Source organism: Hyla sarda, chromosome 4, assembly GCF_029499605.1.
Source record: "Hyla sarda isolate aHylSar1 chromosome 4, aHylSar1.hap1, whole genome shotgun sequence".
Lineage (NCBI taxonomy): Eukaryota > Metazoa > Chordata > Amphibia > Anura > Hylidae > Hyla > Hyla sarda.
The window spans coordinates 138,246,362-138,259,506 of NC_079192.1; the positions used below are offsets into that span (position 1 = coordinate 138,246,362).

At 43.3% G+C, this 13,145-nt stretch overlaps 1 protein-coding gene across 3 annotated transcripts in view; it reads right to left on the minus strand.

The window, feature by feature from the left end:
- SLC12A1 (solute carrier family 12 member 1) overlaps positions 1 to 13,145 on the minus strand; it is a 197,411-nt gene that overhangs the window by 156,270 nt on the left and 27,996 nt on the right. For all 3 annotated transcript variants that reach the window (XM_056572280.1, XM_056572281.1, XM_056572282.1), the window contains exons 3-4: positions 5,696 to 5,818; positions 1,118 to 1,193 (exon numbers count right to left, since the gene is read on the minus strand). In XM_056572280.1, the coding sequence (XP_056428255.1) occupies positions 1,118 to 1,193; positions 5,696 to 5,818 (199 nt within the window). The remainder of the gene's footprint in view (positions 1 to 1,117; positions 1,194 to 5,695; positions 5,819 to 13,145) is intronic.

The window sequence follows — 13,145 nt, forward strand, 5'->3', positions numbered from 1 at the left end:
CTCCCTCTGCCTCCTGATACACAGAGCCCCCAGAGGGAGCACAGCATAGATGAAGAAGGGCAGAAATGAGCCCAGGCAGGCTTCAAATGAAGTCGCACATGCCGGGCCACGCCGCCTTCCTCCATATCAGAGGCCACAGGGAATAATCAGGCTGTAAAGCCTGAAATAAGGTATAACTGGCTATTTTTAATAAAAAATAAAGGCAGTGTTTGTGTCTACAAGAGTCAGGTGCAGATGGTGAAGGGATTTAGGGACAGATTACTTTATGACTGGTACTATTTAAGTACTAAAAATACACTTTTTTATTGTTAATTCAAAAGAAAAAATCATGGCATGTTGGTATAAAGTGTATACACGGACTTCTTTATTGAGCTTATGGAACAGTTATGATTTTACTAGAGAATATTATTTGCTTATAATAAATAAAATCTATTTCTGAAATAGCTCACACTTGAGATTGACACGGTGAATGTTCAGCTTATATGCCATGAAATTCTCCCAGGGTCTATGTCTAACGTGTATTAATGACCAACAACTTTCCTTAGGTAGACATATGTTAAAGTAGTTTCCTTTTGGCATATGTCTGGCTGTTATACATCAGGCTTTCTCTGCCTTACCGTGTCTATAGTTTTAATTTAAATGTCTCTTTAAAAAAAAAAAAAGTATGTTTAAAGAAACATTTACTTGCATTGTTGCATGATTTTTGGAAGACATATGCAACTGTATACACTTGCACCCAGTTGGGTGGAATGTCTGAAACAAATGTTTTAAGAAATACAATAGAAATGTTTCAATACGATATGGTAAAATATTGCTGGACCACTGGACAGTAAGCTAAGGGGGTATTTCAGAGTAAAACATTTTTCACCTATCCACCAGTGGCATCTCCACCAATCACCAGATCAGGATACTTAGCTGTTTCCATCAATGCCGTAGACTTTGAATGAAGTGGCCGGATGCACATTCACCCGTCAATTTCATTCAAACACCTCCTAGCAGAGATTTCATGGTTGTGGAGATGGGGAACTCACCTACCTAGCACGGATAGGTGAAAAGTGCTGTCAGCTCTATCACATGACAAGAAAGACACATCCCAGGTGGGAAACACAACACTTACCGATTCCTGCTTGACCAACAATCCACGAAAGACGAATAAAAAGCATCACACCCCATATATTTAACATGCATCTGACCTATTTGAAAAAAAAAAAAAAAGAATATCTGATAAATATCTTAAAATTGCTAAATGATTTATTATTTTTCACTCACTATATAATTTCTAAATAATTTATATAGTTTCTAAGGAAAAAACCACAGTACACAGAAAATAAGCAGCTTTCATAATAAAAATTAAACACATTGATATAAACACATAACCATAAGTTAGAAAAACAAGCAGAGTTTCTCATGGGACAGTATGTTTGAACTGTTGTGATCGTATCACGCACAATGTGTGGCAACTCGATGACCTTGTGCTGTTGTGTAGTAGACACAACAGCTAAATCGCCTTTGCTGTGTTATATGGTGCAGCCACCAGGAGGTCGGACTCAGGCAGGTCCCGGACCGATGTAGTAACTGCTACAGGCTCCACTCCAATGGAGATAGAAAAAAATCTGTGTCATTCAGCACCACCATTCTTGCTAGTCTGTCCTAAGGCAGGAGACCAGAGAGACCTCCTGCTCTCTCCTGCCTTAGAATAGACTATCTCAGAAGCAGGAGCAGTGGTGCCGAATGCCCCAGATTTTTTCTATCTCCATTGGAGTGAAGCCTGTTGCAAATACAAAAATGTGTAACTGCACATACAACTTTGACATATCTTCTGGTTGCCCTTGGAAACATTATGGGGTTCATCACGGGCATCATGGGCATACATGTGACCAAGCAGCCTACTTCTTAGAATGGAGTCCCATGTGGCTGAAACCATGCCCGTGTGCAATTGCCGTAACCAAACATATGTGCCATGTGCCAATTCTGACATATTTTGGTACTTATAGGTCCCAAAAGAAGTCCACATCATTTTATGAAAGTAAAAAAGAAGAAAACACGGGGGCACTCACGGTACTTCGGTCAAAGCAGGCTTCTTTATTCAGGTAGCGGCTGAACGCATGTTCTGGCGGGGTGCCAGGAGCGAGCTCCTGGCGCCCTGCCAGAACATGTGTTCAGCCGCTACCTGAATAAAGAAGCCTGCTGTCACGATGCCGGCTGGCAGGTAGTGGATCCTCTGTGCCAGAGAGGGATGGCGAGGGCCACGCTAGTGGACCGGTTCTAAGCCACTACAGGTTTTCACCAGAGCCCGCCGCAAAGCGGGATGGTCTTGCTGCGGCGGTAGTGACCAGGTCGTATCCACTAGCAACGGCTCACCTCTCTGACTGCTGAAGAAGCTGAAGATAGGCGAGGTACAAGGGAGTAGGCAGAAGCAAGGTCGGACGTAGCAGAAGGTCGAGGCAGGCAGCAAGGATCGTAGTCAGGGGCAACGGCAGGAGGTCAGGAACACGGGCTAGGAACAGACAAGGGAACGCTTTCACTAGGCACTAAGGCAACAAGATCCGGCAAGGGAGTGCAGGGGAAGTGAGGTAATATAGGGAAGTACACAGGTGATCACACTAATTGGTAATTGGGAAGATTGGGCCAGGCACCAACATTGGTGCACTGGCCCTTTAAATTGCAGAGACCCGGCGCGCGCGCGCCCTAGGGAGCGGGGCCGCGCGCGCCGGGACAGGACCGACGGAGAGCGAGTCAGGTACGGGGACCGGGGTGCGCATCGCGAGCGGGCGCCACCCGCATCGCGAATCGCATCCCGGCTGGAGGCGGGACCGCAGCGCACCCGGTCAGTGGATCTGACCGGGGCGCTGCAGCAACGAGGATGAGGCGAGCGCTCCGGGGAGGAACGGGGACCCGGAGCGCTCGGCGTAACAGTACCCCCCCCCTTGGGTCTCCCCCTCTTCTTGGGGCCAAAGAACCTGAGGAAAAAAAAGTCAATTTTTCCGTGAAGAGGTCCGATGCACATTAGGAGGGGTTCTGTGCGGAAACGCATGAGACAGTCCAATCTTTCATTGTTAATACAATAGATGTAGAGGGGTCTGGCGAGACTGGTCACGGGGACGTAGAACCTGTTGATGAGAGAGGCCAAAAAAAATTTTCCTGCAGATCCGGAATCCAAGAAGACCATAGTAGAGAAGGAGAAGGTAAAGGCAGATATCCGCACAGGCACAGTAAGGCGTGGAGAAGCAGAGTTGACATCAAGAACTGTGTCACCTTTGTGCGGAGTCAGCGTACGTCTTTCCAGGCGGGGAGGACGGATAGGACAATCCTTCAGGAAGTGTTCGGTACCGGCATAGTACAGGCAAAGATTCTCCATGCGGCGTCGTGTCCTCTCTTGAGGTGTCAAGCGAGACCGGTCAACTTGCATAGCCTCCGCGGCGGGAAGCACAGGAACGGATTGCAGAGGACCAGAGGAGAGAGGAGCCGGGGAGAAAAAACGCTTCGTGCGAACAAAGTCCATATCCAGGCGGAGCTCCAGACGCCATCCGGAAGAACGCATGTCAATGCGAGTGGCAAGATGAATGAGTTCATGTAGGTCAGCAGGAGTCTCTCGTGCGGCCAGAACATCTTTAATGTTGCTGGATAGGCCTTTTTTAAAGGTCGCGCAGAGAACCTCACTATTCCAGGACAACTCGTAAGCAAGAGCACGGAACTGAATGGCGTACTCGCCAACGGAAGAAACACCCTGTTCCAGGTTCAGCAGGGCAATCTCGGCAGAAGAAGCTCGGGCAGGCTCCTCGAGGACACCACGGACCTCAGCGAAGAAGGACTGGACTGTGGCTGTGGCAGAATCATTGCGGTCCCCATCAAACTTGTCCGGCAGGGACAAGCAGGGGTTAAGAACGGCCGGTTGCTGCGGAGGAGTTGCAGGAGCCGGCGGAGGAGATGGTTGTTGCAGCTGTAGCTGTGACTGAAGTTGCTGTATCTGCGGCAGCAGCTGCTGTGACTGAAGTTGCTGTATCTGCGGCAGCAGCTGCTGTAACTGTGACTGAAGACGCTGTGTCTCGGAGATCAAGTATGCCAGCTGTTGATCTTGTTGGGCGATCTTTACGCCAAATTTGTCCGGCAGGGACAAGCAGGGGTTAGGAAGGGCCGGTTGCTGCGGAGGAGTTGCAGGAGCCGGCGGAGGAGATGGTAGTTGCAGCTGTAGCTGTTGCTGTATCTGCGGCTGCAGCTGCTGTATCTGTGACTGAATACGCAGTGCCTCGGAGGTCAAGTATGCCAGCTGTTGATCTCGTTGGGCGATCTTTAGGGCTAGCTGGGCGACCAGTGTGGCGCCCAGTGTAGGATCTTCAGCGGGATCCATGGCCGGATCTACTGTCACGATGCCGGCTGGCAGGTAGTGGATCCTCTGTGCCAGAGAGGGATGGCGAGGGCCGCGCTAGTGGACCGGTTCTAAGCCACTACAGGTTTTCACCAGAGCCCGCCGCAAAGCGGGATGGTCTTGCTGCGGCGGTAGTGACCAGGTCGTATCCACTAGCAACGGCTCACCTCTCTGACTGCTGAAGAAGCTGAAGATAGGCGAGGTACAAGGGAGTAGGCAGAAGCAAGGTCGGACGTAGCAGAAGGTCGAGGCAGGCAGCAAGGATCGTAGTCAGGGGCAACGGCAGGAGGTCAGGAACACGGGCTAGGAACAGACAAGGGAACGCTTTCACTAGGCACTAAGGCAACAAGATCCGGCAAGGGAGTGCAGGGGAAGTGAGGTAATATAGGGAAGTACACAGGTGATCACACTAATTGGTAATTGGGAAGATTGGGCCAGGCACCAACATTGGTGCACTGGCCCTTTAAATTGCAGAGACCCGGCGCGCGCGCGCCCTAGGGAGCGGGGCCGCGCGCGCCGGGACAGGACCGACGGAGAGCGAGTCAGGTACGGGGACCGGGGTGCGCATCGCGAGCGGGCGCCACCCGCATCGCGAATCGCATCCCGGCTGGAGGCGGGACCGCAGCGCACCCGGTCAGTGGATCTGACCGGGGCGCTGCAGCAACGAGGATGAGGCGAGCGCTCCGGGGAGGAACGGGGACCCGGAGCGCTCGGCGTAACACCTGCTTTGACCGAAGTACCGTGAGTGCCCCTGTGTTTTCTTCTTTTTTACTTTGTTGAGATTGCTGTATCTCTATACATGGGTTGTGCACCAGGTGAAGTCTACCACTGAAGGTGCTGTCTCACCGCTGCACCAGTCAAGTACCCTGTTGTTCACGACTAACGATATCCACCAGTGCCAGCATCTGTACCTTTTTCAAGGCACATCATTTTATGGCTGTAACAAATATGGTCATAAAAAAAGTGTTTGAGACTAAGAGATGTTTCACTATTGAATTCCATAGAATTTAGTTGGGAAAAAAGCAATTTTTGGGGGCATTTCTTGAGCCATAAAATTAAAATTTATGGCCAAAAATAGTTTAAAACATTTTGAAACCATAGCTTTAAAGTGTAAGCTTCACAAAGAACTGGTCTGAGAAAGTAGGAAGCCACCAGAGTTCTGATTTTATTTTAATGATGCATTATATAAAGACACAAATATCTAGATAAGTAAATGATAATATTTACATACATATAGCTACTTCTCATGGCCTGTCTGTGATATGTGCCACGTTTGTGCTATCTACCTATCTACTATTAATACATTTGTATAATAAACTGTCATCTCACCAGAACACCTTTTATCCACCCAAATTTTACAAATCCTCCCTTTTGTGGTTCTTCTGGATTCTGATCTTCTTCGCCCAATGCACCTTCTCCATTGGAAACGGAGCCAGGAGTCACTGCCACATCCTATACAATTAAGACAAACATTTGGTATTGGCATTCACTTATGTCATCTATAATATCAGCATCGCTATATAATAGTTACATAGGTTTAACCCCTTAAGGACTCAGCCCATTTTGGCCTTAAGGACTCAGACAATTTAATTTTTACGTTTTCATTTTTTCCTCCTCGCCTTCTAAAAATCATAACTCTTTTATATTTTCATCCACAGACTAGTATGAGGGCTTATTTTTTGCGTGACCAGTTGTCCTTTGTAATGACATCACTCATTATATCATAAAATGTATGGCGCAACCAAAAAACACTATTTTTGTGGGGAAATTAAAACGAAAAACGCAATTTTGCTAATTTTGGAAGGTTTTGTTTTCACGCCGTACAATTTATGGTAAAAATGATGTGTGTTCTTTATTCTTAGGGTCAATACGATTAAAATGATACCCATTATTATATACTTTTATATTATTGTTGCGCTTAAAAAAAATCATAAACTTTTTAACCAAATTAGTACGTTTATAATCCCTTTATTTTGATGACCTCTAACTTTTTTATTTTTCCGTATAAGTGGCGGTATGAGGGCTCATTTTTTGCGCCATGATCTGTACTTTTTTTTGATACCACATTTGCATATAAAAAACTTTTAATACACTTTTTATAATTTTTTTTTTAATAAAATGTATTAAAAAAGTAGGAATTTTGGACTTTTTTTATTTTTTTTCGTTCACACCGTTCACCGTACGGGATCATTAACATTTTATTTTAATAGTTCGGACATTTACGCACACGGCGATACCAAATATGTCTATAAAAAATGTTTTTTACGCTTTTTGGGTGTAAAATAGGAAAAAACGGACGTTTTACTTTTTTATTGGAGGAGGGGATTTTTCACTTTTTTTTTACTTTTACTTTTACATTTTTTTTCATTTTTTTTTACACTTGAATAGTCCCCATAGGGGACTATTCATAGCAATACCATGATTGCTAATACTGATCTGTTCTATGTATAGGACATAGAACAGATCAGTATTATCGGTCATCTCCTGCTCTGGTCTGCTCGATCACAGACCAGACCAGGAGACGCCGGGAGCCGGACGGAGGAAGGTGAGGGGACCTCCGTGCGGCGTTATGAATGATCGGATCCCCGCAGCAGTGCTGCGGGCGATCCGATCGTTCATTTAAATCGCGAACTCCCGCAGATGCCGGGATCTGTATTGATCCCGGCACCTGAAGGGTTAATGGCGGACGCCCGCGAGATCGCGGGCGTCGGCCATTGCCGGCGGGTCCCTGGCTGCGATCAGCAGCCGGGATCAGCCGCGCATGACACGGGCATCGCTCCGATGCCCGCTGTTATGCTTAGGACGTAAATGTACGTCCTGGTGCGTTAAGTACCACCTCACCAGGACGTACATTTACGTCCTGCGTCCTTAAGGGGTTAAAACCACATTTTGTCAAGGTCAAGCTTTTTCAAACTCAGCTGTCTTGTTCAGAGAAAGTTAAAATAAAACATACTCAACATATATTTTTGGGGTAAATATTTGCACAATATTTGAGATATGGTTAAAATAACATTGAGGGACATTTATCAATGTTTGCTTATGTATTCTTTTTTTTAGTAAATTTTTCCTTACTTTTTTTTTGCTTATTTATCAACTGGTTTCAGCCTGTTGATAATTTTCTTTCACGTAATCAATTTTTCCTTTTTTACTTTGGTAGTAGCTTTTTCTGCTCCATGTTTGAGCTGGAGTAAATTTAGTCAATTTTTAACGCTGTTGCGACTTTTTTTTGCTCAGTTGCGACTGTCGCAGTTAATAAATACCTGACTACCCGTAGTCCATTTTAAAATTATAACTACATAGTAAATTTTAGGAAAACTTGCTTTTCTCGCTTTCCAGTCAAAATGTCGCACGAAAAATCGTGTAGTCGCAGTTGCGACAATTTTGCGACAATTATAGTAAAGAAAACCTGACTAAAACCCTTGATAAATGTCCATAATTGAGATTTGTTCCTGTTATTGTTGTTATTATTATTATTATTATTATTATTATATTTGTAGAGCGATCTGAAAATAAAATTGTGAAAAATTTCAAATTTTTGTTGTCCTACAAATTGATTAGCAGGATTTTTATAATTCAGAATAAGAAGAATAATTATGTAGTAGGCGAGGCAAGTATGCCAGCTTTTGTTTTTTAATGCATGGCGAGGCAGTAAACAATATATTATTTGGGAAAACCCCTATAATCTTAAATCTTTTCTTATTATGGTTTGGCATTTCCATAGATAAATATCTACTGGCATACCTCTATATACATTATGCTAAGCCAAATATCCATGTTAATGGAGCAGTCAGAACTATTGCATATGCAGCCAGCTAAACTCTACAGTTGTGTTAGCTATATACTCTACTTACTGTATATCATGGGTGCCTATAGTATACATTAGTATTATAGTATATATATATGAAAAAATAGATGGTCCAGCGCAGGATAACGTGCAATAAAAGCCCAAATTTATTGTAGATTGAAGCCATAGGATATCAGGACACAGGGTTACGCGTTTCAGCCGGAAAAACCAGCCTTACTGATACCATATATATATATTACATACATTGTAGATCAAGTTATGGATTATTTATAGTCATTACAGTGATTTGTAGTCCTGAGGTCGTGGGTGCAACTCTAAGACCTCCATTGGCCTAAAGTATGTTCCCTTCCATATTTTTTGGGGTTTCTTTAGGGTACTCCCGTTTCTTCCCACACTGCACAAACTTATTGATCAGTTATTATGTGGTTTGAGATGTGATACTTGGGTTATGGGCCTAAAGGGAACGGCCCTGTGAATGACAAATTCTGTACAACACAGCAGAATATGTTGGTGCTATATAAGCAACAGGAATAAATAATGGTGTTGTACAAAAGACACAAAGTGTAAGACAATATAGGTAAAAGTACAGAAATACAACTGTCAGTGCAACTGCAGTCTCACCCATATCAATAGCAAACTACAGCAGGAAAAGGCATGCCCATATGAGCTTACTATATAAAGGGTTATATATTATATGGGATATGGACCTAGGTTACTTTATTAAAATGTAGAAGAGATCGAAAGAGGGATTGAAGTGAATTATTACCACACAGAGCTATGAAATTCTTGATAGAGTGTACACTGTTTTGATAGCATTATGCTTCATTTCACAGAGAAGATAGAAACAGCAAAAAAAAAAAAATCTTTTCTCTGCAGGATATAAACTGAGTTGGAGTAAATTAAAACACATATACGACAACAGCAGCAAAATACAAGGTAGAAGCAAATCTGCAAAGGGCCGAAAGATTATTTCTCTATTTGAATTTTCGATGCAGACCTTTTTAAGTTACAAATACATAGATCTATATCTATCTACATATATATGTAAATATATTTTTACAAATAAATATATATATATATATATATATATATATATTTTTTTTTTTTTACAGTGAGGAAAAAAAGCAAATTAAACATAATCTCACACCAAACTCCAAAAATGGGCTGAACATAATTATTCATATACCCTTTGGAAAAAATTATTGAAATCAGTCGCTTCCTATAACCATCAATAAGCTTCTTACACCTCTCAGCCGGAATGTTGGACCACTCTTCCTTTGCAAACTGCTCCAGGTCTCTTATTGTAAGGTGCCTTTTCCCAACAGCAATTTTAAGATCTCTCCACAGGTGTTCAAAGGGATTTTGCATCCGGGTCCACCTCTATGAAAATCCCTAATTTAGGCCTCAAATGCACATGGCGCTCTCTCACTTCAGAGCCCTGTCTTATTTCAAGGCAACAGTTTAGGGCAACACATGGGGTATCTCCGTACTCAGGAGAAATTGCGTTACAAATCTTTGGTGACTTTTTCTCCTTTTACCCCTTATGACAAGGTAAAGTTGGAATCTACACCAGCATGTTAGCATAAAAAATGTAATTTTTTACACTAACATGCTGGTGTATCCCCATACTTTTCATTTTCATAAGAGGTAAAAGGAAAAAAAAGACCCCCAAAATTTGTAAAACTATTTCTCCTGAGTACAGAAATACCCCATATGTGAGCGTAAAATGCTCTGCGGATGCACAACAAGGCACAGGAATGAGAGCACTATGAACATTTGAGGCCTAAACTGGTGATTTGCACAGGGGTGGCTGCTGGTTACAGCGGTTCTGACATAAGCGCAAAAAACATAAACACACACATGTGACCTCATTTCGGAAACTACACCCCTCACGGAACGTAACAAGGGGTATATTGAACATTTACGCCCCACAGGTGTCTGACAGATTTTTGGAACAGTGGTCCGTGAAAATGAAAAACGTAATTTTTCATTTGCTCAGCCCACTGTTCCAAAGATCTGTCAAATGCCAGTGGGGTGTAAATGCTCACTGTACCCCTTGTTACGTTCCATGAGGGGTGTAGTTTCCGAAATGGGGTCACATGTGGGGGGGGGGGGGGGGTTCACTGTTCTGGCACCATGGGGGCTTTGTAAACGCACATGGCCCCAGACTTCTATTCCAACCAATACTCTCTCCAAAATTCCATTGTCGCTCCTTCCCTTCTGAGCCCTCTAGTGCACCCACAGAGCACTTTATATCCATATATGAGGTATTTCCTTACTCGAGAGAAATGGGATTACAAATTTTGGGGGACATTTTCACCTATTACCCCTTGTAAAAATGAAAAATTTGGGATAACATCAGCATTTTAGTAAAAAACACATCCAACTTCAACGCAATGTCGTCAAACACCTGTGGGGGTGTTAAGGCTCACTGTACTACTTGTTACATTCCTTGAGGGGTGTAGTTTCCCAACTAGTGTGCCATTTGGGGTGTTTTTCGCTGTTCTGGCACCATAGGGGCTTCCTAAATGCGACATGTCCCGCAAAAACCATTTCAGCAAAATTCGCTCTCCAAAATCCCACTGTCGCTCCTTCCCTACTGAGCCCTCTAGTGCGCCCACAAAGCATTTTACATCCACATATAAAGTATTTTCTTACTCCAGAGAAATTGTGTTACATATTTTGGGGACTTTTTCTCCTTTTACCCCTTGTAAAAATAAAAAATTATGGGTCTACAAGAACATGTGAGTGTAAAAAATGAAGATTTTGATTTTGAGCCTCCACTTTGCTGCTATTCCTGTGGAATACCTAAAGGGTTAACAAACATTCTGAATATCATTTTGAATATGTTTAGGGGTGAAGTTTTCAAAATGGGATCAATTAAGGGGTATTTCTAACATAAAGACTAGAGATGAGCGAACTTACAGTAAATTTGATTTGTCACGAACTTCTCGGCTCGGCAGTTGATGTCTTTTCCTGCATAAATTAGTTCAGCTTTCAAGTGCTCCCGTGGGCTGGAAAAGGTGGACACAGTCCTAGGAGACTCTTTCCTAGGACTGTATCCACCTTTTCCAGCCCACCGGAGCACCTGAAGGCTGAACTAATTTATGCAGGAAAAGTCAGCAACCGCCGAGCCGAGAAGTTTGTGACGAATCGAATTTACTGTAAGTTCGCTCATCTCTAATAAAGACCCTCAAATTCACTTCAAAACTGAATTGGCCCCTGAAATATTCAGATTTTGAAATTCACTTGAAAAATTGGAAAATTGCTGCTGAACTTTGAAGCCCTCTGATGTCTTCAAAAAGTAAAAACATGTCAACTTTATGATGGAAACATAAAGTAGACATATTGTATATGTGAATCAGTATATAATTTATTTGGAATGTCTATTTTCCTTACAAGCAAAGAGCTTCAAAGTTAGAAAAATGCTAAATTTCAAATTTTTCATTACATTTTTACATTTTCACCAAGAAATGATGCAAGTATCGACGAAAATTTACCACTAACATAAAGTAGAATATGTCACGAAAAAACAATCTCAGAATCAAATTCTGAGATTGTTTCTCCCATACAAGCATCCCATAGTTATTAATGCTTAAAGTGACAGTGGTCAGAATTGCAAAAAATGCTCTGGTCCTTAAGGTCAAAATCGGCCCCCAAGGGGTTAAAGGGGTACTCCGGTGGAAAGTATACAGCCGCCAATAAGTACTGGAAGGATTAAGAATTTTTTATAGATGTCATTTACAAATTCTGTTTAACTTTCTGGTACTAGTTAATAAAAAAAAAAGTTTGCCACTGTAGTACCCTTTTAATGAAGGTTGGTGGAAAAACCAGGGCAAAAGTTTGATGGGGGTCTATTTACTAGTTGTTGTATCATATAATGTAAAGTTAAGATTGCTATACATATTTGATAAAAACATAGACTGTGTCTGCAGATAAGAGCCATTTGGCCTATCTAGTCTGCCCAATATTCTGAATACAGTGACCCCCCGACCTACGATGGCCCCGACATACGATCATTTCAACATACGATGGCCTCTCAAAGGCCATCACATGTTGAAGGCAGCATCAACATACAATGCTTTTGTATGTCGGGGCCATCGCATAAACGGCTATCCGGCAGCGCAGACTGCTTCAGCTGCCACCGGATAGCCGTTTACGGTGCCCCGTGTGTTCCGCTGATGATCATTCACCTTTCCTCGGGGCTCTGGACGCGTCCTCTTCGGGATCCCCTACATCGTCGGCGCTCTCCATTGTCGTCATCATCACGTCGCTGCGCCCGCCGTCCCGTCATCCAATAGGAGCGGCGTGCATAGCGACGTGATGGCGGCGACGGAGAGCGACGACGGAGAGCGAGGATGCGGGGGAAGCAGAGGCCTTGCCGGAGCGTCGGGGGCACCACGGGGATGTGGCGACAGCGATGGAAGGCGACATCCGGGGCAGCGGTGACGAGTGGTGACGGTCCGGAGCGGCGTGGACACGTGAGTATAACCTCCAATACCAGTGGTCTTGAACCTGCGGACCTCCAGATGTTGCAAAACTACAACTCCCAGCATGCTGGGTGTTGTAGTTTTGCAACATCTGGAGGTCCGCAGGATAGCCTTATACCTATTTCTATCTTATATGAAGGATAGCCTTATACCTATCTCTATCTTATATGAAGGATAGCCTTATACCTATCTCTATCTTATATGAAGGATAGCCTTATACCTATCTCTATCTTATATGAAGGATAGCCTTATACCTATCTCTATCTTATATGATGGATAGCCTTATACCTATTTCTATCTTATATGAAGGATAGCCTTATACCTATCTCTATCTTATATGAAGGATAGCCTTATTCCTATCTCTATCTTATATGAAGGATAGCCTTATTCCTATCTCTATCTTATATGAAGGATAGCCTTATACCTATCTCTATCTTATATGAAGGATAGCCTTATTCCTATCTCTATCTTATATGAAGGATAG